We start from the raw sequence: 27,807 nt of genomic DNA, 5'->3' as shown, positions 1-27,807 counted from the left end.
CAATCCAGACGCGACCCAGACAGACCTCGGCCCGGGGGCCCAGCCGTGAGAGCCGCACCGTGATTGGATGAGCGCCACCGTCCTTTTGAGTCTCGGCCTCCTATTGGTGGAAGCCGGGCGAGACGCTCACGCGCACAATGTCTACCCGCTTTTGTTATTGTAGCGAGCGCGAGGAGAGCGGCAGGATGCGCGGACGGAGACAGCGAGCCTGATAGTCCGGTATCGACTCCGATAGACTCAAATTAGATGTTGGAGGGGGAAGGGGACGCGGATTTCTACCTCTCCGTCCTTGTTCAGAAGACTGCGTTTCGCAATTCTCTAACAGTACGACCGATGTGTGAGTATTTTTTTTTTTACGTGTAACAGTTATATGCTTTTTTTAATTAATTTTTAAACGCACGTTGCACCATTCGAGACCTTATGAGAACCCGATCAGGTCTGTCGATTTGGCGATACATCTCGCTCATTAAAACACTATTACGTCAAAGGTGTGCCTGCTCGTGTCGTAGTAACTCATCTTTGCCCTTGTCTGAGCTTTGAAATATTTCGTAAGTGTCTATCATTTGAATACTGTCTCGAGACACTGACATGTCCACCTTCTCGCGGCAAGTTCACGACCAAGAGGCTGTTCCTTCAGCACTTCACCTTGATTTTATTGATCCGAATTCCGAGTAGTTAGTTGGAATGCATAAATGCTTTGCATGTCACCTCAACTGTGCTCATATCCAGCGGGAGCTCGTGAAATGTTTAGACGGCGTTCTCGATGACGTCATGTGACCAAATATGGCATCTGCGCCGCTGCATTTGTTTGCCCGCAGAGCAGTCAACAGTTTGGCTTTAACTTTGCACGACATTTTATTAATCCAAACTGTTATTCTACAGAAAGGGGGGATGTCTTGGATAAGGTTTTGTATAGTTTAAGCATTAGGGCTCTGCATTTCCTGTAAATCAGGCCTACTATCATCATGATTTCATATAATACAGATATTATTGCATGTTTAACCTATTGATCAGTGTCAGTATCTTATGATGGCATCATAAAACTTGGGGTTTCATCATATTATCGCTGAAATTTAAAGCAGGGACTGTGTCTGAATGTCCTCTAGAATCAGGCCGCCATGCTTTACACAAGTACACTGTACATGATGAAATAACAGCGTAATACACCCAAGAAAGGAATAATGCATGAATGTGTCAGTCAATACTAAGAAGAAGCCCCTTTCTCAAATATTGCAGTGTATGAAATCCTTTACTTCATCTAAGAGTATTGTACATTCTGTCTTAATGTAAAGTTCCTCTGGAGCTCATGCCTCAAGGGCCACTTGCACAGACATGGAGAGCATCACTGAGTCTGATAATAAGGGTCTCAGAGAAGCTCCCCTCAGATTAGAGTTGATGATGCTCAGAGATCTGAAGTGCCAGGATCCGTCACCGCTCCACTAGCTCTCAATTACTGCACTCCAGAAATCTTGCACTTTTGCACTTGCAACATCTCATGCTAAGATCACAGGGGGTTTTAGCAGCTCCATGAAGTACTGCTTCTTATGTACAAAATACAAATTCAAATTCAAGTCACTTATAGCATATGCATTAAGTGTTTTCGGATATATTAAAGCACGTTCTTCTTTCCCAGTTTATTGTGCCAAGACAACTACAAGTAAGCTATTTGTTGGTTGGCTGGCTGGCTCCCAACTGTAAATGCTGTTGCTTTTTGGTTCTTTTAAACATTGCCTGCTATTTTGGTCTTGCATGCTAATCTACTACTTACACTATTTTGGCTGTATACAGTACTGTACAAATAATGCACCTTTCTGTATTTATATATGGAGTAGATGACCTATTATGTTGTCAAAATGTGTAGTGGTATGATAAATCACACTGCATTATGGAACACTCTATACCATAATCCAATATACTCGACTTGGCCTTCCATAACAAATGATCTATTTTTTGATCAGACTGCTAAAAGTTAAGACATGCAAAATTACAGAGCTCCGCACATGACACACAGGGGAAAAACTGAGTACAACGTGGTCACAATTTGACAAAATGAAAACAAGAGAACAAATGCAGTACAATGTGGCCACGACTTAATTAAAATGAGGGAACAAATTTATTCAAGGTGGCCATTATTTAACTATCATTTAACAATTACCCTCGCACACCTATAGGTAATAGATAGATGCATAGGAGAAAAGACCAAACAAGTCAAAAAACAAAATCAGTACTTGCAAAGGTATCAAAATAGCTTTATTTGCAGCAACGTTTTGGTCCCAAGAGATACAGTGGTAGCCAAAATTATTAGAATACTTGGTATCTGAGTTGCCTTATTGGGCCTGAATTTATTTTCTAAGAGTACAATGACCCGAAACATTCCTCTAACTATTGCCGGAACTACCTGCGAGGGAAGGAATCTGCTGGAACATTGAAAATGATGGACTGGCCTCCTCAAAGTCCAGACCTCAACCCCATCAAGCACATTTGGGGCGAGTTGAAAAATAAACTGAACAGATCTATTGTACATTCAAAGAAAAGCCTTTGGCTTCAGTTGCAGAAAGCATGGGATAACATTATGTGTTTAAGTTCTCTGAGGAAATATATTGACACGCTGCCAGAGAGATGTGCTGCTGTAATTGCTGCAAAAGGTGGACATACCAAATATTAAAGTTAAAATGTAAAAAATAGTATGACTCCCTTTATTTAAAGAGCAACCATCTCCATGTTTTAATGAAACATTATGAAATGAAATCATGTTTTGGATGCAAAAAAGGTAAATATTTTCAGATGTCATCTTATCATTTTTTCCCTCACTGTATACAAAATGTTATTTTATCAGGCATATCATTTTATACATGCCTGATGAAGGTCATGGGCCATTATTGAACTAAAACAAGGAAACTGAGTAGTACAACATGGCCACAGTTTAATTAAAACAAGAGAACAAATTTGAACAAGGTGGTTATGTTAAATGAGGGAGCAAATTGGTACAACGTGACCACTCTTTAATCAAAACGAGGGAACAAATTGGTGCAAGGTGGTTACAGTATAACTAAATGAAAAAGCAAGGGAAACAAATTCTTAATTTGTGGCCATATTCTTGGCTCTGTATAAAATAACCTAATAATCTATTCCAAGATTAAAACATAATGCCTCTTACATGCAAGGCAAAGATTACATGACATAAATTTTATCCATTGTTTGACAGGTTTACTGTGGTGCTGTTTATAATCTATATTGTGCAAATAATAGGCAGTATAAAGTGTTTACTGTTATTAGAAGTATTAGATATTATAAGGAATTCTACCCCTAATTTCCATGAAGGATTACAGTACTGACCGTGTGTTAGCATACTACATGAAGTGTGAGTATTCTGTATTGATGCTGCTGTTCTGTTTTCCCATCTGTCAGAGCAGCAGGATGTCCGTGAACCCTCCCAACAGTAATGACGCCTGTCTCAGTATCGTGCACAGTCTCATGTGCCACAGGCAAGGCGGCGAAAACGAAGGCTTCGCCAAGCGTGCCATTGAGAGCCTGGTCAAGAAACTGAAGGAGAAGAAGGACGAGCTGGACTCCCTCATCACCGCAATCACCACTAACGGAGTCCACCCCAGCAAGTGCGTGACCATCCAGAGGACGCTGGACGGACGCTTACAGGTGAACCACAGCTACACTAATTGATGTTGAACTTTTAATGCTCTTAGAAGTGATTTACAGGGATCCCTCCAAATGTTAATGCTGAATGGAGTCATTTCTTTTGAGTCATTTCTTCATTTGGCTTTTTTTTTCTTGATTGCTTACTTAGTGTTAGGTTTTTCAGACATGAACTTACAGCTGTTTAGGTTGTCATTTTTTCAATGTGTAGGTTTGACACAGTAGTAAAGGTATATATAGAGTTTCATGGGACCTGTTCAGTAAACATGCGTATTGTGTCACAAGACAAAAAACTAGCAATAGACTGATAGATTTTTCCAAGGCGATTATTTGGTATTTAACCAAATAACCTTGCCCTCTTCCCTGTGTAAGAGAAGTGTTTCCACTTGTGTCCATTTCACAGTGCAGAGTGCTCTCAATGAATAATGCACACTTTTTCTTTTAGAAAAATGTGAGTAAATATGGCATAACAAATCTTGCACACCCAATTAGTTTCAACCTTTCTAGAAATGCAATATTTAATGGAGATCAACATTTCAGCCATGCTTCCTTTGATTCATTCATTCTTAACAGTTTTCTAGAAATCTATGGCAAGTAAAATAGCAATTATCGCTATGAAAATATGCTATTAACACTAAGTCCAAATGGTGATAGATGCTTTTTATAACAAGTGTAAATAACAACTAGATTCTATTTACACTCAGTGAAAATATCATATTTTCTTAGCTGTAGATGCTATTTACTAAGTGAAATAGCATACTAAGTGAAAATAGTGACATTTACACCATGTTAAAGCAGTTCTTTGCAATATGTGTAAATAGTAATTAGATGCAATTTATACTTTAATTTGAACATACATTTTTTACATACTATTTGCACCTCAGTATTGTATTGTTATATAAATTAACAGGATGCAATAAAAACAGAGTGTAAATAATTATATTTATTAAAATAATTAAATGGATGCCGCCTTATTGGGACAATAAAACTTATTTTATCAATAATCTTTTTTAAAATCTTGTTTGGCCCAACCAGGCATTGTTAGGCAGTTCTAGAGCAAATAGCTCTTGCCAGCAAGGCATGCTCTTTGCACCTCGTCTAAATAGACACTCCGAGTAGGAAAATTGTAATTTGGCATCAATAATTTGTATCGTGTATGTATATACATTACCGTTCAAAGTTTGGGGTCGACAAAGCTACATTTATTTTAGGATAAATACAGTAAAAAAACTGTAATATTGTGAAATTTTACAATTAAAAATTCCTATTTTTGTTATTTGAATATATTTTAAACTGTTAATTATTCCTGTGATAGTAAAGCTGAATTTTTACAGGAGTCACTCACATGATCCTTTTGAAATCATTATAATATGTTGATTTTGGTGCTCAAGATTTTTTTTTTTTCATTATCATCAATGGTGAAAACAGTTTTGCTGCTTCATATTTTTGTGGAAAAAATTTTTTTTCCAGAATTTTTTTAATTAAATAGACATTTTAAAAACTGAATTTATTTGAATTAGAAATCTTATTATAAATATCTTTACTGTCACATTTTGATCAGTTTAATGTATCAACATATTAATTTCTTACAAAAAACATCTAACCAACCCTGAATCTGAATGGTGGCATATGTTGGTATATCGGTCAGCAGCAGTACACCAACTTTAAGGAACCTCACATATAACTTATTTTGATAGTTAATAGTAGATCAAAGTAAAAAGTTATCATCATTAGAAATATTTAAATGCATACGACAGATTTCCCCCTCAAAAACGGCAAAGAAAACGAGTTTGTAGATTCTGTTTGAGATTCATCGTTCGTCCTGCTCTCTAGATATCGGTTTTGGCATCGGCTGTTCCAAAAACCTATATCGGTCACTGTATAAACTGTATAAACTCTTCCTCCTGCCTGGAAAAACGCCTTTTTCTACACTGTTCACACAATTGTGTTTCCCCTAATCTATTTGTGAATGCTGCGATAAATAAAGCTAGACAATGTAAATAATCAAGGGCATTGTCCATTGAATAAACTTAGTAATTGGGTGTTGCTTTGGGGCCCAGTGCTAATCACATCCACACCACCCACATGTGAACATACGGCTTTCATATGAGAGACTGATGCAGTCAAAGCTTCGGCCAATGCAAATAGCTTCCTGCCTGTAGCGTCGGTGTGCATGGATACTAGATGATTGACAGCAGCTACAAAGAGAGACATTCATCACATGGCCTTTTGACTGTAAACCTCAACAACCAGTTAAAGTGGTGGTTTATATGGAGTAGGATGGTATATGCGCAGTTTCCCCAGCCTTTCGTATGGGCAGATTTAGAGGGAGGGGTGGAGGAGAGGTTGTGAAGGTTGTTTTGTCTAAAACACAGGAAAGGGGCCGGGTTAACTTAAGGCCGTCTATTTTTTCCTCTGTGTAGAAGGGCTGCTTGTAGATAGTACACTCTATTCTTTACACACAAGATGTGATGATATCCAGGCAACACAAGTGAAGAAACTGTAAGTGCAGTAATAGAGAAAAAGCTCAACTACTGAGTGAGACGTATTGTCACCTTTTTTGACCTTGCCATAAACAGTGGGCCTCATTTATAAGATATCCTAAATATGATCTTGCGATCAGTATGACCCAGAGAATGAAAGTACACACAAATAAAAAGTGCCTCTTAATCGCAAAGGATCTTGAAATTGTACGCAGCTGAATGGTTTCAGGTGTCTGCCATGTAAACATCACCTAATTAATGTCATTAACATATAAAAGAGCACCAATCAATGTCTAAACCATTTACTTAAGAATGGCGAGCTGCAAGAATTGCTTAGATTTCCAAATACCTGCAGTACTCCGACTCTCTGCTACAAGGAAAAGTGTGTACATCTGCTTAGACCCTGGCGTGGCACTAAGCACTATTTCACATCTAAGACGTTTTTATAAATATAAACGTTGCCGTGGATTTTAGCGTATGCACACTCTGTTCATATCTGTGATTATATTTATAAATGAGGCCCAGTGAGAGCATGGGGGGAAAAAGAGAATTTACAATTGTAAAATAGCTGTACTATGTATGCATAACATGCTAAAGCACATGCAAAGCTCTTGATTATAATTTGTGTGTTTGATATTACATTTAAAGTTAATATAATTTGAATGTAATACATTTAAACTTAATCTTTAAAAAAATATATAATTACAAATATATTTAAATCCATGCAAGTTTCCTTAAAAATAACATTAAAAATATATTTTATTTGATCATAAATGCTTGTCAGTATATTCAGCATTACAATTTTACAATAGAAGTAATTATGATATTACATAAAGGCCTGGTTTCACAGACAGGGTTTAGATTAAGCCAGGATTAGGTCTTAGTTCAATTAGGACATTTAAGTTGCTTTTATAAACGTGCCATAGAAAAAAATATTACTGGCTGCATCTTGAGACAAAACAATGGCATTGGTATATTTTAAGATATTTAGATACAGATTTAACATGCATTTTAGTCTGGGACTAGATTTAAGCCTTGTCTGTGTAAGTCCTACTTAAGTCACACACAAAAAGATTTACATTTACATTTAATCATTTAGCAGACGCTTTTATCCAAAGCGACTTACAAAAAAGGGGAGAGTAATAGAAGCAACGAAACAGACAAGGCCAACAACCTGTAAGAGCTGTAAGAAATCTCAATTAATTAGCACAGTACACAATAAAAAAAAAAAAAAAAAAAAAACTTTAAAGATATTTTACAGTATTAAAGGGTTAGTTCACCCAAAAATGAAAATTATTTCATTAATTACTCACCCTCATGTCGTTGGACACCCGTAACACTTTCGTTCATCTTCGGAACACAAATGATGATATTTTTGTTGAAGGCTGATGGCTGAGAAAGGCTTCAGATAGGCCTCCATTGGCATTCAGTATATTTCCACTCACAAGACCCATAAAGGCACTAAAACATCGATACAAATACCATCTCACTACAGTGGCTGTACAAGAATGTTACAATGGGATGAAAATAGTTTTTGTGCACAAAAAATAATGACATCTGATATGTTTCTCATATGTTCATATTGTTAGACATACTATTAATGGGGAATGAAATGCATTTTGAACACTGCACTTTCCTCAAAGAATGAATGCAACTTTATTTAACTTCATACTTAGTTGTTTTTTCCCGATACATGGTTATCAATGCTGTTTTATTACCCAGCCCTACATTAAGGGGATTTTAGGAACTCTGAAAAGAATTATTCCTAACAAAATCCCATAACCGCAGTAAAATCACTAACACAATGTGTTCACCAAAGTTTGTCAAATGTGTTTCAATAGGTTTTCTAAACACAAAATGATTTGTTAATGTGTAGTATTTAAAAATTGTTTTTGCGAAATTCTGTTGTGTAAAGGAGAATTGCGTAGTGTCTTGCTCAAGAGCACACGAGTGGAACCTCAACAGCTCTCTTTTTGAACCCTGGCCCTTTTGGTTACTAGCCCCACCACAATTCTGTCTTTATTTCAGCCTGTCTTCAGTTCTAAATGGCACTGACAACTGGATTTATCCTTCTGCTCAGCTCTAGTGTCATGCTGCTAGCGCACAACTGAAGCATCATGCTTCTAGTGTTAATCTACAACGGATTATCATATCACACACACGTCCTCCCTGCTGTTCTACTACGCTAAACAAGCACATGCAGCTGTGATATGGACTCAAAACCCAACACATGACCTTACGCTCAGTGTGTTTTCAGGATCATATGATGCTCTTTTGTCATACTACTGCATACATGTCAAATGGTTGCTATGCAGGCCCAGTTACAAAACCAAATCACTGAGGGTGTTTCGGAAATCACTGAGGGTGCTCTAGTAAAGTGCAGATGTAGGCTGAGCAACGGCTCCACCATAGCAGTGTACAGTGAGAAATGTAAGATAATTTACTAGTCATTACTTTTACAAATAATACAAATATTTCACTAAAAATGTTTGTACTCAGTTAATCTGTTAGTCTGCCTTTACATTGCTTTAATGCGTTTTTTTAATGTCATCCTCCTGAGAAGCAGTAAAAAGGTTTTGTGATTTTCGTTTTTTTTAGGTCATTGTTTGGAGCATAAAAAAAAACATTGACATTTTTTCAAATAAATATATGTTATGTGCTATACTCTAGAGGACACCAGAACCCATCTATTGAGAAAATTAAAAGACTTGAATAGACAAACAATGGGATTTGTTTTTATCCAAACTTTGTATAAAGATTATTCGTAACTATTTTATGGAAGATATAACAGAATAAATTAATATGCGTGTAAACATGGCCATACATGTGTTTTCAATGCAATGGACACTATGTAATGTAAATAGATGTGATAATGAGAGTAATAAATTGGAATATACATAAGAATATCCATACTTAAAACTGTGTATTTTGTCAGAAATACAGTCTTCTAATTTTGTCTTCTACAGAGGCAAAACATTGATTTGTCATTTCCGAAAGTTTGTAGCATTTAATTGACCGTAGGTCCTCTTAGCAGCAAAAAATCAATAGTTTTATTCAATGAATTTTATAGACTGTAGCCTTGAAAGCGAAGATCGCTCACTAACATGCTGTTGCTTTGTTAAACACCTCTAAATTAGACATTGCGTTCGAGAGGGATCACAACTAACGCTCTATCTGTGATTGGCTACATCACTCATTGTAAAAGATGTATTTGACACTCTCCAGAGCGTGAACACAAATTTGCAAACCTGCCAAATCTGTTTCGCTAATATATTATTACAGTAATATGTTAAAACGTTTTGGTCATGTTGCTTGCTGTGTCCATAGCAGAAATTTGACTTGTTTTTGTCAGAGCATGGCTATAGGACATGTCATCCAATATTCAGTTCCTGATCTCAGTTCTCATCCCTCAGTTCTGTGCTTTCAATAGACAAACGGCGCAAAAAATAATAAATCAAAATGAAAACGATGCTTATGCTGAGGAGTATGAGGAATTATTGGTTAGCCAAAGCTGCATTATTTAAATTGCAACTGCTGTTTCATGCATTTCACATGTTTTAAATATTCTAATGTGTATTCAATATTAAGGTGTGAAAAATTAATCACCACATTTAACTGACAGTAAAATTAAATGTGACGATCCAGAATTGTTATTGCTAACTTAAAAAAAATGGAAAAGAGAAAAATGTTAACTCAAATAAATACATTTAAGGCACTTAATTACTAAAACTGAAATAAAAATTCAGTAAAGCTATATAGAAAAAAGAAATGACAAATAGAAAAGAACAACAAAATTACTAAAATTAAAATGAAAACTGAAAATATAGATTCTAGATTATAACTAGTGTTTTCTAAAGTATTTTTAATAATTATGAAATGTATTAAGAGAATGAAATTAAACCAAATCATGACCTGATTTCCGATATCATTATATACTGTATTGCTGCATCATTTATCAATATATCATATAATTTATTATATTAATTATATATAACATTTTCTCATGACTGGTTAATAATTATGTTATTGTGCGTTGACACAGATTGTACTGTTTCCTTCAGCATTATTACACAATGTTGTACTAATGAACATTTCTTTTAGTCCTCTTATTTTTATTTTTTTCTTATTTTTTCTGTAGGTTGCTGGTCGTAAAGGTTTTCCACATGTAATCTACGCACGGTTGTGGCGCTGGCCTGACCTTCACAAGAATGAGTTAAAGCATGTGAAATTCTGCCAGTACGCATTTGACCTCAAATACGATAATGTCTGTGTCAACCCTTACCATTATGAGAGAGTGGTGTCACCAGGCATCGGTGAGTCTACTATCCTTTTATTCATCACCATGAACAAAGACATTACTGAGCTGTGTGCAACACGTTCATAGTCTCGAAAATAGTGTGTTATGCATTTTTTAATCAGTGCTGGAAAACTTAATATGATTTTCTCTTTTGTTTGTTTTTTTTTTTTCTCAAGTTGGTCTCAGTCTTCAAAACACGGGTAAGTTACGCACATTTGTATACTGGTATTTGCCTTGTTGTAACAATATAAATAAATTTTGAATGTTTAATATATATATATATATATATATATATATATATATATATATATATATATATATATATATATATATATATATATATATATATATATAAGTTGTAAATATTATACGCACACACACACACACACACACACACACACAAATAAATAGTTTGGTGAGCATAAGAAGCTTCTTTCAAAAACATTTTAAAAATCTGATTAGAACAGCAAGTATATATGATTTAATTTACATTTTTATTTATTTTAAAATATTTATATTTAACTTATATTTAAAATAAGTTAATAACTAAAAAACAATACAAATAACAACATTTAAACTTAAATAAATCTAGAAAAGAAAGAAATATTGCTTACTATTCTGCACTGGTTCAAAAAAAAAGATTCACTGATTTAATTGAGTCCCAAAAGAATTAATGAATTGAAATTAACCGATTTGATGAGTGTAATTTGTTCTCTGGCTGGTGTCTAGGTCCCACTGGCAGACTGATAAAGGAAGAGTACAGCCACGACTGCATTCAGATGGATGTTCCCCCAGGCCTACCTCCCCAGCAGGACCACCAGGGGGCGATGAAACTCCCTCCTCCGGACCACTACGGCCAGCCACTGCCTCCTCTACAGCTGCCTTCAGAACCCACCCGCGCACCCCCACCGGTCACCCTTTACTCTAATATGCCCCTCTCCCCCACTGGTAAGTGCTGACCTTTGGCCAAAGAAAACTCTGGGAGGTTAAATTGTGCAGTTGTAATAGTGCCGTTGTGTCATCTTCCAAACTCTCATGTCTTTTAGCTTCAGGCTCTATGATGCCGATGCAGGGAGGTCATGGTGAAGGCTTACTACAGATTGCATCTCCTCAGGGTCAAGTCATGACCCCTACCCCTCCCCCTTCCACCCCCACACATGGACCCCCACAGACCCCCGTCCCATCCCAGCCTCCACCAAACCAAAATGGCTACAACAGTTCCAAACACTCCCAGACACAAAGCTCCTTTCACAGTAAGTATTACACTTTGTCCTCACAACCAATCACAACGTGTCAAATGATAAATCCCTATTTATGTTAATTTGAGTTTTTGACCAGTGTTATTTTAATGTTATTTATTTACTATTATAGTATTATTCATATATTGAGTTAGCTTTTTTCTTAATATATTTTTATTTTCCATTTTAATTGTAGTTGAAGTTTTTGGTAGTTATGTGCTTGTCATTTTTATTTAAAAATTCTTGTCATTTCAATGTATTCATTTCAGTTTTTGTTTTTAATATTTATATTTTATTTAGTTAGGCATTATTTCAATTAATACATTTTGTTTAATAGTTTTAGTATTAGTTAACTTGAAAATATCTGTTTTTGTAGCCCTGCCCATTGTTATATCTCATTGGTCCAAATCCCAAAAAGTTGTATATTAACCATCATTCAGTATATTCTAATTGGCTGTGGTTTCAGAATGTTTGCATTACTACCCACCAAGGGCCATTTTCGCTGCATCATATACAAAACCTTTTTAATCTATAAATTGCTGCAGCAACCTGGACAGGCAGCAGCACAGCCTCCTACACTCCCGTAGGACCCCAGCAAAATGGGCGTGGCCATCAACCTCCTCTTCACCACCCACACTTCTGTATGTTTGCCTTAATCATTACTTAAATGTGCATGCATGCAAATATACCTTTATTTTATATATAACTCATTTAATCCATTATAATATCTTCCTCTATCAGGGTCTCAACATCACAGTTCACAGTCTTTCCCTCCTCCAGTCTCCAACCATCCAGGTTACTTTATATAATCTCCACTTTATGTAAACAAAAAAATTAAGATTTTGTTTGAAGGAAATATAATACTTATATTCAGCAAGGATGCATTAAATTGATCAAAAGTATCAGTAAAGAAATGTATAATGTTACAAATGATTTGCTGTTTCAAATAAATGTTATTTTGAACTTTCTATTTATCAAAAAATCCTATAAAGAAGTGCATCAGGGTTCCCAAAGAAATATTAAGCAGCACAACTGTATTCAACATGAATAATAATAATAATAAATGTTTCCTGAGCAGCAAATCATCATCATATTAGAATTATTCCTGAAGTATCATGTGATACTGAAGACTGGAGTAATGATGCTGAAAATTCAGCTTTGACATCTTTGGAATAAATTACATTTTTAAATATATTAACATAGAAAACCGTTTTAACTATAATAAAATTGCAAAATTTTACTGTTTTAAATAAATGCATCTTTGGTTAGCATAAGTTAGTTATTTTAAAAGCATTAAAACATCTCGGACCCCAAATTTTGAACGTTTTTGTACACTTAATGTAAACTTTATTTTTTATTTATGCTCTCAGACTTACAGTTCAATATGCAATGCATCAACAGGTCCTGAGTTTTGGTGTTCCATCTCATACTTCGAGATGGATGTGCAGGTTGGAGAGATGTTTAAAGTGCTGTCCAGCTGTCCGGTGGTGACGATTGACGGGTATGTGGACCCCTCAGGAGGTGACCGCTTCTGTCTGGGCCAGCTTAGTAATGTGCACCGCACCGACGCCAGTGAGCGGGCCAGGTATGTGTGCCGCAATCCAACAACTGCGCCACCCAGTACTGTAGTTATAATGGTATAAAAAAACAATTCTTGGTGTCATTGTATACAGACAATTTTCAGCTATTAAAGCAATACATTTTTGGAGCATGGAGGAGACACGAACTGTATCCGAAATATTAAAGGGATAAAAATGAAAATTAGATGTTTATCTGCTTACCCACAGTGCATCCAACATGTAGGTGTGTCTGTTTCTTCAGTAGAACACAAATTAAGATTTTTAACTCCAACCGTTGCTGTGTGCCAGTCATATAATGGGGTGAATAGGTATCAAGTCTATGAGAGCAAAAAAAAAACATGCTTAGGCAACGTGCACAAAACCCCTGCTGCTCCTGACGACACATTGGTTGGTTAAGACACAAACCGATTGGTTTCTGTGAGAAACCGAACAGTATTTATGTTATTTTTTTACCTAATATACCGAAGAGTCTCATCAAGTTTTCCCATCGGCCGTGACTTCCGCTAGGTGAGGTCATAGATATATAACGTTATATAGATTTCTCATTAGTGCCTGCACAGATTGGTTGAATGAGGATCTACATAATGTATGTCTATGATGTAACCTTGCTCTCACTTGAAATGTGTCCACACATTAAGCATTAAATCTTTGAATTTGAGGGTATGGGACATGGAAAGTCCTTGAATGTTTCTTGAATTTGAATTTAACCAAGGTGTGGGAACCCGGTTATTTATATACTATTATAATATTTATTAATATATATTGCAATACATATTTTGTTTTCTTTTATATCTTTAATTTAATTTTAGTTTTAGTGTTTATATAAATATTAGAAGAAAATGTTAGCAACATTCATAAACGAAATGTTGCTTTCGCAACAAACTAAAAGACGTTATTGAAAGAAGTTATTTTAAATTTAAATACTAAAACTAATAAAAAGACCAAAGCACATATAAAAAATAATAAAACCTAACTTTAAAAGCTTCAAAAAAAGTTTCAAAAAGCTTTTCGAAATAAAAGTTTAAAGGGATACTTCATCCCACTGGAACATGCTAATGCTTGCACACCGACCTAAGAGAAAGAAGTTATCATTCATGCATAGGTATGAAACAGTTTAGAGGTATACTTCACCGCTTTTTCATATTAAACTATGTTATTCCCTGTAATGTCTACGCAGGTGAATATTTGGCAGCAATGGCCAGGGATGACATTTAGGTTCTTCTTTGGGAAAGGCTTTTTTGTTTTTCTTGCTGTACATATTTGCGATGAACACTCTTAATATAATCAAAAGGCTGAAAAATATCAAGCTATACTATCCAGACCAAATGCCTATGTGTGTGAGTCTTTGTTTTGTGTTTAGATGAATTTCACAGATTTTATGTTTGCCTTAACACACACGTTGCAAAAACAGCTTACTGTGCCAGAATAACACTGTGATGAACAATAATAAACAAACAGATTATGCAAGAATAACAACCGGGAAATAACTGGTTTTAACAACCTGACAAAATTAAATGCAAGCATTTCAGCAAAGGCGCATCTGGTTTTCTTTATGACACTCAATGACGTGTTCAGTTGTGTAACTATCTGATGGAACCAAAAATATTGGAAAAGCAGTCATTGATTCTGCAGCTGTCTTCTCATCCTGTCTGCAGGTTGCACATAGGTAAAGGCGTGCAGCTAGAGTGTCGTGGAGAGGGTGATGTATGGATGCGCTGTATGAGCGATCATGCCGTCTTTGTGCAGAGTTACTACCTGGACAGAGAAGCAGGCCGAGCGCCGGGAGATGCAGTGCACAAAATCTACCCAGGGGCCTACATAAAGGTAAAAGCTTCAAACCCTCTAGCAATGGGAAAGGAAAAGCTCATCATCATATTTTATCAAATAATTTAAGGCCGGACTATTTACTGACTTTTGTAGAAAACTAGATTGAGGGTGACTAGGAAATTGTTACAGTGCATTCGGAAAGTATTCACAGCACTTCACTTTTTCCACAATTTATGTTAAAGCCTTATTCCAAAACGGATTAAATTCATAATGTTTCTCTCAATTCTAAGAACAATACTCCATAATGACAACATGAAATAAGTTTGTTTGAAATCTTCGCAAATTTATAATAATAAAAAATGCACACACAAAAAAAACACGTTACTAAATATTCACAGCCTTTGCAAAGCGACTTACATTGCATTCAAGCTACACATTTTTTACATTATTGTAAGTTCTTTCAGATCTTACATTTTCAGATCTCTCCAGAGACGTTCAATCGGGTTCAATTTTTGGCTCTGGCTGGGCCACTCAAGGACATTTGCAGAATTGTCCTAAAGCCACTCCTTTATCTTGGCTGTGTACTTAGGGTCGTTGACCTGGTTGAAGATGAACCATCGCCCCAGTCTGAGGTCCAGAGCACACTGGAGCAGGTTTTCATCAAGGATGTCTCTGTACATTGTTGCATTCATCTTTCCCTCTATCCTGACTAGTCTCCCAGTTCCTGCTGCTGAAAAACATCCCCACATCATGATGCTGCCACCACCATGCTTCACTGTAGAGATGGTATTGGCCAGGTGATGAGTGGTGCCTGGTTTCCTACAGACATGACTCTTGCCATTCAGGCCGATCTTTGTTTCATCAGGCCAGATAAATTTTTTTTTCTTTTTTCGAGAGAGTCCTTCAGGTGCCTTTTAGCAAACTCCAGATGGCCTTTTACTGAGGAGTGGCTTCCATGTGGCCACTCTACCATACAGGCCTGATTGGTGGAGAGCTGCAGAGATGGTTGTTCTTCTGTAAGGTTCTCCTTTCTCCACAGAGAAACACCAGAGCTCTGTTAGAATGAGGTTCTTGGTCACCTCCCTGATTAAAGCCCTTCTTTCCTGATCACTCAGTTTTGCCGGGCGGCCAGCTCTAGGAAGAGCCCTGGTGGTTCCAAACTTGGCCACTGTGCTCATTGGGACTTTCAATGCTGCAGAAACTTTTCTGTACCCTTTCCCAGATAAGTGTCTTGTCTACAGACAATTCCTTGGACTTCATGACTGGGTTTGTGCTCTTACATGCACCGTTAACTGTGAAAGAAAGATGTGTGCCTTTCCAAATCATGTCCAATCAGCTGAATTTACCAAAGGTGGACTCAATCAAGTTGTAGAAACATCTCTAGGATGATCAGTGGAAACAGGAGCACCTGAGCGCAAATGAGTGTCATGGCAAAGGCTGTAAATACTTATGTACATGTTGTTGTTTTTTTGTTGTTGTTGGTGTTTCTTAATTTAATGAATTTGTAAAGATTTCAAACAAAAATCTTTCACATTGTCATTAAGAGAATTGAGGGAAAAAATTATGAATTGAATCCATTTTGGAATAACAACACAATGTGGAAAAAGTGAAGTGCTGTGAATACTTTCTGGATGCACTGTAGATTTGTTCTTAGCTCTAAAAAATGTAATATATATATTACATTTTATATTACATATATTACATTTATTTATTTATTTATAAAAAGCTTGTTTATTTTATTGTTACATGTAACTTTAATTGTTTTTATAATTACTGAAAAATAAAAATGTAAATAAATCACTTTTCAAATTTAACTACAAAATACTATATTTCAAAAATCAAATAAGCTGTGTGTGGTGTGTGGACACAAATGTGTAAAATGACATAGGTATTACAAGGAGAGGGTGAAATATGAGGACATTGGCCATCTCCCCACTTTTCAAAATGCTTATAAATCACATACAGGATGAATTAAAAAAAAAAAAGTAAACATGCAGAACGTTTCCTGTGATGGGTAGGTTTAGGGGTAGGGGCAGTGTAGGGGAATAGAAAATACGGTTTGTACAGTATAAAAACCATTACGCCTATGTAATGTCCCCATTTGTCACAAAAACAAACGTGTGCGTGTGGCTACATTTTAAACAATTATTAAAAAATGATAAAATCCATGCAATTTTTCATATTTTAAAAATATGTTTGCATATAAAATGTAACAATAAAATATAATTTTCAAACTGACTTAGATAATGTATTTAGACAAGTTGCTTGTATTTTTTTTAAATTAAATTTAAAAAATAAAAAGCAACTTGTCTAAATTGAATCTGTCATTTTGAAAAGTATATTTTATTGCTACATTCTATATGCCAAATATATATTAAAAAAATTACTTCTCTAAATCAATTGAGAAAGTGATTTATTTACATTTCTGAATTATACATTTTGTAGTTAAAATGTAAAATATAGTTACATGTAATAATAAAATAAACAATAATGTTTTCATTTTGTATCATTTTATCAAAATTGCATGCCAGCATTAATATTATTGTTATTAAATTAAAGGTCAAGGGATCAACCTTATTATAAGACCCCTTAATGTCAGACTCGATGGGCAGTAAATACCTTTGTACACTTGAGAGCTCAGTGTGTATTTTTGCTTCCTGTCACATTAGATTTGTTTGCTCCAGAGCTTGACTTTTTTTAAGCCTGTCCAAATGACTTCTCATCAGGCAGTGTTTTAGGACACAGCAGTGAGGTCTGTGTGCCTCAATTCTGTGCTGAAATCTGAAAGAGTGTGTTTTGTTCTTGCAGGTCTTTGACCTCAGGCAGTGCCACAGGCAGATGCAGCAACAGGCGGCCACGGCACAGGCAGCAGCTGCAGCGCAGGCCGCAGCAGTGGCAGGGAATATTCCAGGACCAGGAAGTGTTGGAGGAATTGCGCCTGCAGTTAGTGAGTGTCTGCCTCATTCACTGCAAACCAATGAGGTCAAAATGAGATGTCTGTTAGCTTTGAGTTCACCAATTAAGGGATAATATACCTCTGATTGTTTTCGCAAAATAAACCCTGACAGTGTGATCAGGTCCCTGACGTAACCCTGAAGGGATTTATTTTGCGATAAAAACTGGATGTGCATTATCCCTCTTATTACTAGGGTTGGGCATCGTTTTGATTTGAACGATTCTGATTCCGATTCCGATTCTTACTTTCGATTCCGGTTCTTTTCGATTCTCGATTCCGATTCTTTGAGGGGTGGAGTCAAAACATGTCACATCGATATTCAATGCTATTTTCAATACCACGGGGGAAAACGCTGCATATACGGTCAATTAGAGATTTTTTTACATAATTGTTTTTTTTGTCTGTCTTTTGAAAGTCTAGGCAATCAAACATTTCTTCTGAAGAGATCACTTTATATGATAAAGCTTTTAAGCTTTTTCTCATATATAAACATTGATCAATTACTATTAAAATATCTCACAAACATTTGTTAACTCAATGTATTTTTTACAACGGGGTAATTGTGTTGCAATAGTTTACACACAGCACAAGTAAGCTTGATTTTGAATGGTAAATTGAATAAACAAAGATACATATTACAAAAAATAGCACAAATAAATACAATAGAATAAAAGATATAAATGAAATAGACTGCTTTATTTTTTCAGGTAGGTCTAACATTCAGGTAAGAAACTGAATAAAAAAAACGCAAAGTGGCTAATTAAATTTAAAATAACATTGGATAATGTTTTTGCAAAAAATTAAATAGTTTCATATAAAAGCATTAAAGTTACACAAGTTGATCAGTCAAGAGCAGTGTGATCGTTTGTCTTTTTGTAGTTTGACTTTGAATAACAAATGACTGCGGTCCCTTTAAGAACTGCTTGTTTAAGACTGTGTTTACATACTGTTCAAAATGTGCACTGAGAATTAGTTTGAGTGTATTTGACCAATAATAAGCTGGAAAAAGAAGCGAATATTTGCACTTGTATGTCAGGGGCGGCTTTATTACGGTAGGCTATGTGTGTGTGTGCGCTTCAGATGTGAGCTTGAAATCTGCTGGGATTCGTAGAATTATGTGCAATCCCGCGCGAAATTGAGACCGATCACACACACTAACACGCTGTCGTAAGGAAACGTCCAGCAGAACGCGCGTCCGTCGTGTCCAGAGGTTAACCGGCTGAATGAGAATATATGCGGCTGCGTGACAACTCGCTGTCGGTCAGAGAGGAGAGGAGAGGAGAGGAGAGCAGCTGGGATCGATTGTGTAGGCTGAGTAGGCTATCGTATCTTTTCAGATATTTCAGTATAGATATTTTTGACAACACTAGTTGCACTGTGCCGACCCAGGCTTTTAAAAGTGAAATAAATCCACACTTCAGAGCCGCTTACCGGGCTTCCATGAACAAGCGGGCGCGCAAGCACCGGAAATCAGGTGGCCATGGAAACCAAAACTTGCGCGCTTGGAACCGAAGATCGGAACCGAAAATAAATTTTCTAAACGATTCCAATGGAATCGTTATTTTTTAAACGGTTCCAAGTTGGAACCGGTTCTCGATGCCCAACCCTACTTATTACACAGATACTTGCCATTTAAGTAAATAATCATGCACAAAATATTAATTAGAGTTTAAATATTTTATTAGCTTGTTAAACGGACAGTTCCTAGCAGCAGCTTTGTGCCTAGAGGAACAAACAAGTTCAAACGTGGACATTTGAGGGATAATGTACAGTTGTATTATTTAGTTATTACACAGCTTTTCACCACGAAAAATGACTGGGTCATGAAATACTAATTTGAGAAGAAAGGAAACTCGACACTTTTATATTATAACAGTAGGCCTAATACCGTAGGCCTACTATTAATACTGAACTCCTCCGCGTATATTTTACAGTAAATACAGTTGATAACTGAGGCACAAGATGGCACCAGCTGCATTTGAATGAAATGAGAGAGAGTGTGTGTGTTACGAGAGACATGAAAGAAGCGAATAATAACCATCCTCAAATGACCATCTTGTTAATTATCGGGGAATAACTGTCCGTAGAATGATGTAGCTGACCAGTCAGAATCTAGCATTTCAGAAAGCGGTGTAATATACAAAGCCAAGCCAAGCCTCCAAGGTTAGCAAAAAAATAAAATCACACTAGGGAATGTCAATTTACACAAACTGACTCATGATCGATAATCGTTTAAATTAACAATCAATTAATCGTTTATTCGTTAACCTTAATACTGCAATATGCGTCTACGGCAGTGGCTTATAGCCGACAGCATGACAGGGTGTGCAAAGGCTGCTCAAAAGCCATGTTCCTCACCAAATTAACGAGAAGGATTTTTATTCTAAATAAAGGGCTGTAGGATTGTAAAATTAGTCAATGTGATTAATAATTTAGTTATATTACTTATTTCATAATAAAAATATAACCTCTAATACAACATGTCACCAACGCCGCCCTTAGATCTGTTTATCAGAATGTGTGGACGCACTCTTTCTGGAACAACGTACTGAAAGGTCACCTAAACCCAATGAATTTACAACCATTTATTAAAATAGTGTTCTCATTAATGTTATCTAATATGACTGTTAATATTGCTGTTAGTGCTGCATGCACTAAAGCCAAAGCCCTTTGCTATCGTGTTTTATTTAGCTAAAAGAAACTCATCCTATATGAAATCGATCCTATATGAAGTAGAGGAGAATGAGCAGTGATGGTGATCCTGAATCAGCTGTCATAAGAAGGTCATTTGTCACCCTGAGCAGAGCTGTTTCGGTGCTGTGGGCCGAGCGAAAGCCTGATTGAAAAATCTCAAATAGGTTGTTGTGTTTTAAATGGTTGTGGAGCTGAGAGCATTCCTTCTCAAGAACCTTTGACAGAAAGGTGAGGTTGGAGATCCGTCTGTAAATTTCCAGGACATCCGGATCTAGGATGGTTTCTTGAGTATTGGACGGATGACAGCAGCTTTAAGGGCAAGAGGGACGAAACAAGTTTTGAGAGAGAGATTAACAAACTGGGTGATGATTGGGCTGACAATGGGAACGAATGACTTGAGCAGAACAGTCGGGATGGGATGGATCCAAGGTGCAAGTGGACGGCTTCATTCCTCATCGTGGCTCTGCTGAACTTCAGTGAAGTGTGAAAGGAATGGCAATCTCCCTGGCAGGGGGGTTAAAGGACAGTGGAGACAGGGAGGATGTTATTGACTATAGATCTAAAAAAGTCAATAAAGCTGTTGCATCGCTCCACTGTGGTTTCAGAGGATGAAGATGACTTTGGCTTCAGGAGATTGTTTACTGTAGAAAAAGCTACTTAGAATTTCCAGTATTGTTATTGATGAGGTTGGAATAAAATTTGGAGCGTGCACCCTTCCAGGACTTAAGATAAGCCTTTTGATGGTCGCGGAAGGATAAGCTTGTGAAGTTAGACCAGACTGTTTACAGCGCCGTTACAGGATACAGCCCTCAGTTTTCATTTGTCGCAGTTCCTGTGTGAACAAGGCATTACTTTATCTATGTAATAAATGCATCTACCTAACTGTTTCAACATTAAATAAGTCAACATAGGGTAGAAAACTACTTTTGTCAAGCAATTTTATAGGGGTATAATCAGATAAAGATTTTGTTGTATCATTGCAATCTGGTTGTTGAATTTAAGAACGTTTATTTCCAGGCCTCTCAGCGGCAGCAGGGATTGGTGTGGATGACCTCAGGAGGCTGTGCATCCTGCGCCTGAGCTTCGTGAAGGGCTGGGGGCCTGATTACCCCAGGCAGAGCATCAAGCACACCCCCTGCTGGGTGGAGGTGCATTTGCACCGGGCGCTGCAGCTGCTGGATGAGGTGCTGCACACTATGCCACTGGCAGACCCTGGACCAGCTAACTGAGAGGGAACAATACACAGAAAACACTCGCAACACAGATACTGGACTCACTACAGTAAGCATGCAAACCACATTACGTGCTACAGTGTGGTTTGCGCTTTTATCGGTCATTAGAATCCCAATGAAAACAAAACGGAAACTACTCTAAAATTCATGTTTTTGAAAGATATGTCAGTGCATTTTATTGTTCTATAGTGAAATGTTGCATTTCTTTTCAGGTGAATCTCACAAAAAAAAACACGTCTAGGTCATATTTTACAGCAGTATAACAAAAAATCTATATTTTGCTTAAAGAGAATGAAGCTTTATTGTGACATTATTTTTAATTAATTAAGCGCATTTCCCCTCAAATTTACATTTATTGAAATGTTTTATTTTTGAGTTTATGCAGTGATAATTCTGATGAGAATACTGCATTATTCTTCCTGTATGAGTCTTAATGTGTACACATTTTAACGATTTAAATACATGCATATATATGTTTTTAATATATATTTAATGAGAAATAGAAGGGAAATCCTTGATTTTTAATGAAAATAATGTAATGAAAAAATCTACAATAAGTTTCACTTTATACAAAATATTTTTTTCTATTTCTTTCTTTTTATTTTATGTTGAAGTATGAGCTGGACATGGTCTTGATGGGATTTGTGAGATTCATCCAATCAAATTAGATGTACATACCTTAGCGCTACAGGTCTACTAATGAATGCAAGTTTACACAGGGTTGATTGCAGATTAAGTTCAGGGAAATAGCTTTATTGTCCATATGCCTTTCTAGCTTTGCACATCATGCAGTTATACTAAGAATATTAGAGCCTAATAGTTTTGCAATACTGGTATAAAATGCTTACAATCTGTCCTTGCAAGAAATTCACTTATGGGTCAGCGTCTGAACATAAAGTGCAGAAAACTGCAGGTTTTGCAAAGGCCTTGGTTCCAGAAGAATTTTTCCATTCACTTACTCCATAGGAGTTCTGAGCCTTGAACCAAACCAAACAGCTACAAGATGGAACACTACAAAAAATATGCATTGTGAATTTAAATCAGCTTGCAAACTATATATTTGAAAGTTGTAAAATATTTGTTCAAATTTTCAAAAAATATTAAAATGATTTCCTATACTGGGAGTGTAGCGAGACTGACTCGAATCTCTGTGGAGAAAATGAATGGTGTTTTTATTTGTGGAACCATTGTGTTGTGCTCTATTAGACTCACACAAATATAGGTATCACACAAACACACACATACATGCAACACAAGTAAGGAACAGACTGTTCAACCTAGTTAATTGCATAAAAACTCAGAATATCTTGATCCACGGGTTTGGTAGCACTAAATGCCTCGGAGCAAATGTATATCACTATGTTGGCGCTGGTCACTTCAGGAACCGTTCGAAAGGACCACCTGCCTCTGAGAGACAAACTATACCAGACAGATAACAGGACAAACTGTCAAAACAAAATGCTCATCATCTCTGTGCTTGTGCTGTGTTCCTCTACATGTGGACTTCAACTCAGCTATTATGCGGCTTACTATCCAGGCATCTTATTAGTTAGACTTGCAATAGCCTTCCAGCTCATTTATTTTCATACCAAAAAAAATCAAGAAGTAAAAAAACAAAAAAAACAAGCCGGAATTGTTCAGCTTTAAAATGGTGGTATTAGTATTGTGACGCAGTTCGGTGTTTGTAACCAAATCATTTGCCATGTGGTGTAACTCACCAAAGCCAGAATACCTCATGATAATCAAGCATGAACCCAGTGGATTTTTCTTTATGCCAAAATGTGTCTGGAATCTTCTACTTTCTGGACGTCATGCTCACCTCATACTTTAACCAAATCAAAACAGGGCGTGTCTTGAACCGAATGTAGAGCCTTGATGCACCGACTGACCGATTTCAAACAACGGGTTTTTGCCAACACCAGTTACTCAGCTTTAGCATTTATCTCACCCGACAACTATTGTCTCGATTGGGAGCAAAATTTAATCAGTCAGCCCCATACCACTATAAACTTTTGCAAACGGGTAAAACATCTAAACTTCAAGCATTAAGGATTATTGTTTTGCTGCCTTCCCAAATTAAAATGTCTATATTTTACTGTACACTTATAGGAAATTATGCATTTATTGAAAGACACTTTTATTGGTTTGTATAGTATGTACAGCCAATACAAATGCAAATCTAATAATGAAAGTGGAACCTCATTATAGGATTTTAAAGTCAACATGAACTTTCATGAATATTCTCTCACAAAAGTTTTGCATTTCTCAGAGAAACTCTCAGAGGGCCCCATTTTAACGATCTGAGCACATGGCACGTGCACTTAGGGCATGTCCGAATCCACTTTTGCTAGTTTAACGACTGAAATTATGGTCTATGTGCCAGGTGCATTGTCCAAAATGGTTGTACCTAGTCTCTTAATGAGTCATGGGTGTGTTCATGGCTGAACACTTCTCCAGGGAGGAATCCTTTTATTTTTAATATTTAAAAAAAAAAAGATGTGCTGCGTGTGTTGTGCATCTGCCTATAGGCGCATATTACTAACACCCTTTAAATAACACAAAAAATACTGCACTATTGACTTTAGACCAGGTTTCATTTGGTCAGTAGCGTAGTCAATTTTAGTTGCCTCAAAATAGCAATGTGTCAACAATGTAACTGAACAAAACCTTGTTTTCAGACCAGTTTTTCAGACCAGGGTGAACAGATGAATGCGAGTACATTTGGTATTTAAACAACGCTGGACGTGAAAATGATAACTGCATGGGGGTGAAACTAGCAAAAAAACAATTGACCTGGCGTCGCATTGCGGCGGGTGTATGATAGGGCTCTTAGTCTTCACTCACAAAAGCACTGAAGTGTAGTTTTTCCTCCCACGTCCTGTTATTTCCATCACAAAAGATTTGAGAGTCAATGCAGTTTCTCAAGGGAATACAGAAGTTTTGTGAGAGAATGCTAAAACATTTAAAATATAATTTTTCCTCCCACCTTTGCTTTTTTTTACTGTCACAATGTCCCTTAGGGGGCTCTATAGTTTTTAAAATGGCGATTCTGTATTTTTGATCAAAAATGCTGCCTTGGCGAGACTCTTGCAATGCCCACTTATCACAGTATTACAGTATTTGGCTGGGAAGTATGTTACATTACACTAGTAAATGGGTTTGAAATGCCGTTTCATGTTGACTTTAATCAGATCCTGACTATTTTTTAGTACTTGACAAGTGTTAGCTCTGGTTAGTGACAGCTTGAAATAAACTATTTAGTAGAGGATTGTATTATGTTCTACGTTCCCAGTATAGTTTCCACAGTAATAATCTTTGTGCCTTTCCCTTTGTGCTTCTTTGTTCATAAATAGATTTTGAAATGACTAAAAAAAGCCCTTCCCAGTTTTTCCCACATTGATTATAAACTTCGCAAACCTTCTATTGGTCTGAAATATTCCAGTAGTTTTAAGCAATGAATTTCGTCAGGGATGTTTTAGTCGTCTTACAGTCATAGAGTGTTTTCGGGTTTTGTTTTGACCCTATATGACGTTTGTAAATTGGGCGATGCAAAAGATGCAAATTCTTCATCTGCAGGGTTTGTTCACATCGGCTCAGGTCACGTTGAGAATTATGAGCCTTTTGGGAAATTTATTGTAAAGCATAATGCCTTGTTTTCTTTCTTTTTTCTTGAGCGTCAATTGCTATAGAACACATTAGATGTCAGGTACACTCATTGTTTCGATGAGTGCCTTTGTGCTGTATTTCATTGGATACGTGTTCCATATACACTGCAGATTAAAAGATAATTACAGTAAAGCTGTAGTTTTAATACAAGTTTCAAAGGCACTTTGGAATGTACGCAGTCAGTGTTGAGTTATCTTTAAACCGGTATGCTATCTTGAGGTCATTTTGGGTGAAATAGATTTAAGCTCTCGCATTACACATCCAATTAACATGATAACATATTTGTTGTATTTAAAGATAGAAACATTTATAAAATAGACAAGTATCTAAATGTCATTAGCAATTTCAGTGCATAGCTTGATTAGAATTACAGGTATGATTCGAAACAACATTTTGTTGGTTTAAATTGTTTGCCAAAAATCTCACCAGTGTTGGGTAAGTTACTTTAAAAAATTAATTAATTACTAATTACATTTTCAACAGTGTAATTGCATTACTGTACTAATTACTCTCTCCCATAAAAGTATTGCATTACTTATTACTAATGCTTTTTGCTAATTACTTTCTAAATCCCATATCAACTGCAACCAGTTGAACAAAACAAGGATAGAAATGAAACCGCTCTTTTAACGGTACAGTGTGTAGAATCCATGAGGATCTGTTGACAGAAATGCAATCTAATATACATAACTATGTTTTTAGTGATGTAAAGACCTTACATAATGAACAGTTATGTTTTATTACTTTAGAATGAGTCTTTTCTATCAACATACAACGTGGGTCGCCTTACAGCAAAGTCACCATTTTGCGGTTTCATGTTTCTACAGTAACCCTAAACGGACAAATTTCTCTACAGAGCGCTAGCTACTCTCTGCTGTCTCAGATGATGACATCTTTGTCCTGTGTTGGCCGTAGCTTCTCTTTGTGCTTCGAAAGGGAGGGGTGAACGGTGTGCGGTTGCAATTTGGATTAATCACCACTAGATGCCGCTAAAATATACACAGTGAACCTTTAATTTTAGAATTGCATAAAGTATTTAAAGAATAAATTGAACATTACACGTTAATTTTGATTTATAGAATTGTTCTACAGTCTATACAGTATTTTAATGCAATTGCAGAAGTAACTATTATTTCAAAGGGAAAAGTAATTAAATTACAGTAATGAATTACTTCGTAATACAGTACACCCAACACTGAATATCACGTTCCTCAGTTATTGTATTGGTTATTTTGCCTTAAAAACGAAAACATGTTATAATCGACCCCAAGTGTCATTGTGACATAGATGTGCGGTTACTATTGTCAATGAAGAGTAACTTCACTTTGCTTCTCTTTCATTAGCTACTGTGTTCTGCACTGTAATTCAGATTTTCTTTCAGTTTAATAAAGGTTTAGAAAATATTTTTGTCCAAAGTCCAAATTATGACTTTTTTACCCCCTCCAAAATATGTGGCTTAGCCCCTCGTAACACTTTAACTTCTAGAATCTGTGTGTTTTCACTGATTAGCATACTGTGTTGTGTAAGGTTACTACATGATGAAAGCCAACATGTATGTCAGTAACATGACAATCACCCAACTGGAAGTCAAATCAACAGCATTCCATACATGAAACCTATTTCTTACAAGTATTTATCAGTATGTTATCCAGTGTGAATATATTTGAATTGACTATTTTATGGATATTGTCATTTCAATTCTTGTTGTTATTATAATTATTCTATTGTTAAAGGACATTCTGCTCCTGTATGTTGACTGTACACCAAAGTAAAAAAAAATCATTTTGATACAGATATGTTTTGAGTTGTATTTCTTTTATGCCTATACAGAGTCTGCAGTTATATCATCTTAAATACAGGGTTATGCCAAGATTTTAAAGTAGTGCTTTACAGGCCTTGAATTAATAGAATATTGAGTCATGTAATTCCATGCAAATGCAGTTTTTATAAAATGAGTTTTAAAATACATATCCAATAAAATGTATTATCTGGTGAAAAGGTTAATATATTTAAATCAATATCAAATTAACAGTTTATTTTATACTATAAAATAATTTGAATATTGTTTTAATTATTAATCTAAAAACACAAAATTATATAATTAAATTTAACCAATGTATAGGGGTGTAACAATATATTGTGTCACATATCAAAATACACAAAATGCAATGTATTGTGGACAATATGCGTTGTCTATTGTTCACCAAAAATAAACAATACAAGCATATAGGCCTAGGCTAGGT

At 36.1% G+C, this 27,807-nt stretch overlaps 1 protein-coding gene across 2 annotated transcripts; it reads left to right on the top strand.

The window, feature by feature from the left end:
- Positions 1-8: 8 nt before the first annotated feature.
- On the top strand, positions 9-27,356 carry smad10a (SMAD family member 10a). Of its 2 annotated transcripts, none has more exons than XM_067426732.1 (12): positions 9-337; positions 3,414-3,654; positions 10,273-10,447; positions 10,608-10,631; positions 11,161-11,379; positions 11,478-11,684; positions 12,215-12,310; positions 12,411-12,464; positions 13,071-13,254; positions 14,905-15,073; positions 17,825-17,963; positions 21,684-27,356. In XM_067426732.1, the coding sequence occupies exons 2-12, from the start codon at positions 3,418-3,420 to the stop codon at positions 21,893-21,895; spliced, it is 1,716 nt and encodes a 571-aa protein (XP_067282833.1). In that variant the 5' UTR covers positions 9-337; positions 3,414-3,417; the 3' UTR covers positions 21,896-27,356. The 2 variants fall into 2 exon arrangements, with proteins under 2 accessions (XP_067282833.1, XP_067282834.1); XM_067426733.1 differs by having other exon boundaries at positions 3,409-3,654.
- The last annotated feature ends 451 nt before the right edge of the window (positions 27,357-27,807 follow it).

Source organism: Pseudorasbora parva, chromosome 19 (assembly GCF_024679245.1).
Source record: "Pseudorasbora parva isolate DD20220531a chromosome 19, ASM2467924v1, whole genome shotgun sequence".
In the NCBI taxonomy this organism is placed as follows: domain Eukaryota; kingdom Metazoa; phylum Chordata; class Actinopteri; order Cypriniformes; family Gobionidae; genus Pseudorasbora; species Pseudorasbora parva.
The sequence above is the reverse complement of the archived record's forward strand: the minus strand, read 5'-3'. Positions and strand labels throughout refer to the sequence as shown.

Excerpts from the sequence above, each read along its gene's own strand:
- smad10a (XM_067426732.1), top strand. The coding sequence starts at position 3,418 with ATGTCCGTGAACCCTCCCAACAGTAATGACGCCTGTCTCAGTATCGTG. Across the intron at positions 3,655-10,272 it reads CGCTGGACGGACGCTTACAG|GTTGCTGGTCGTAAAGGTTT; the intron begins GTGAACCACAGC and ends TTTTTTCTGTAG. Across the intron at positions 11,380-11,477 it reads TATGCCCCTCTCCCCCACTG|CTTCAGGCTCTATGATGCCG; the intron begins GTAAGTGCTGAC and ends CATGTCTTTTAG.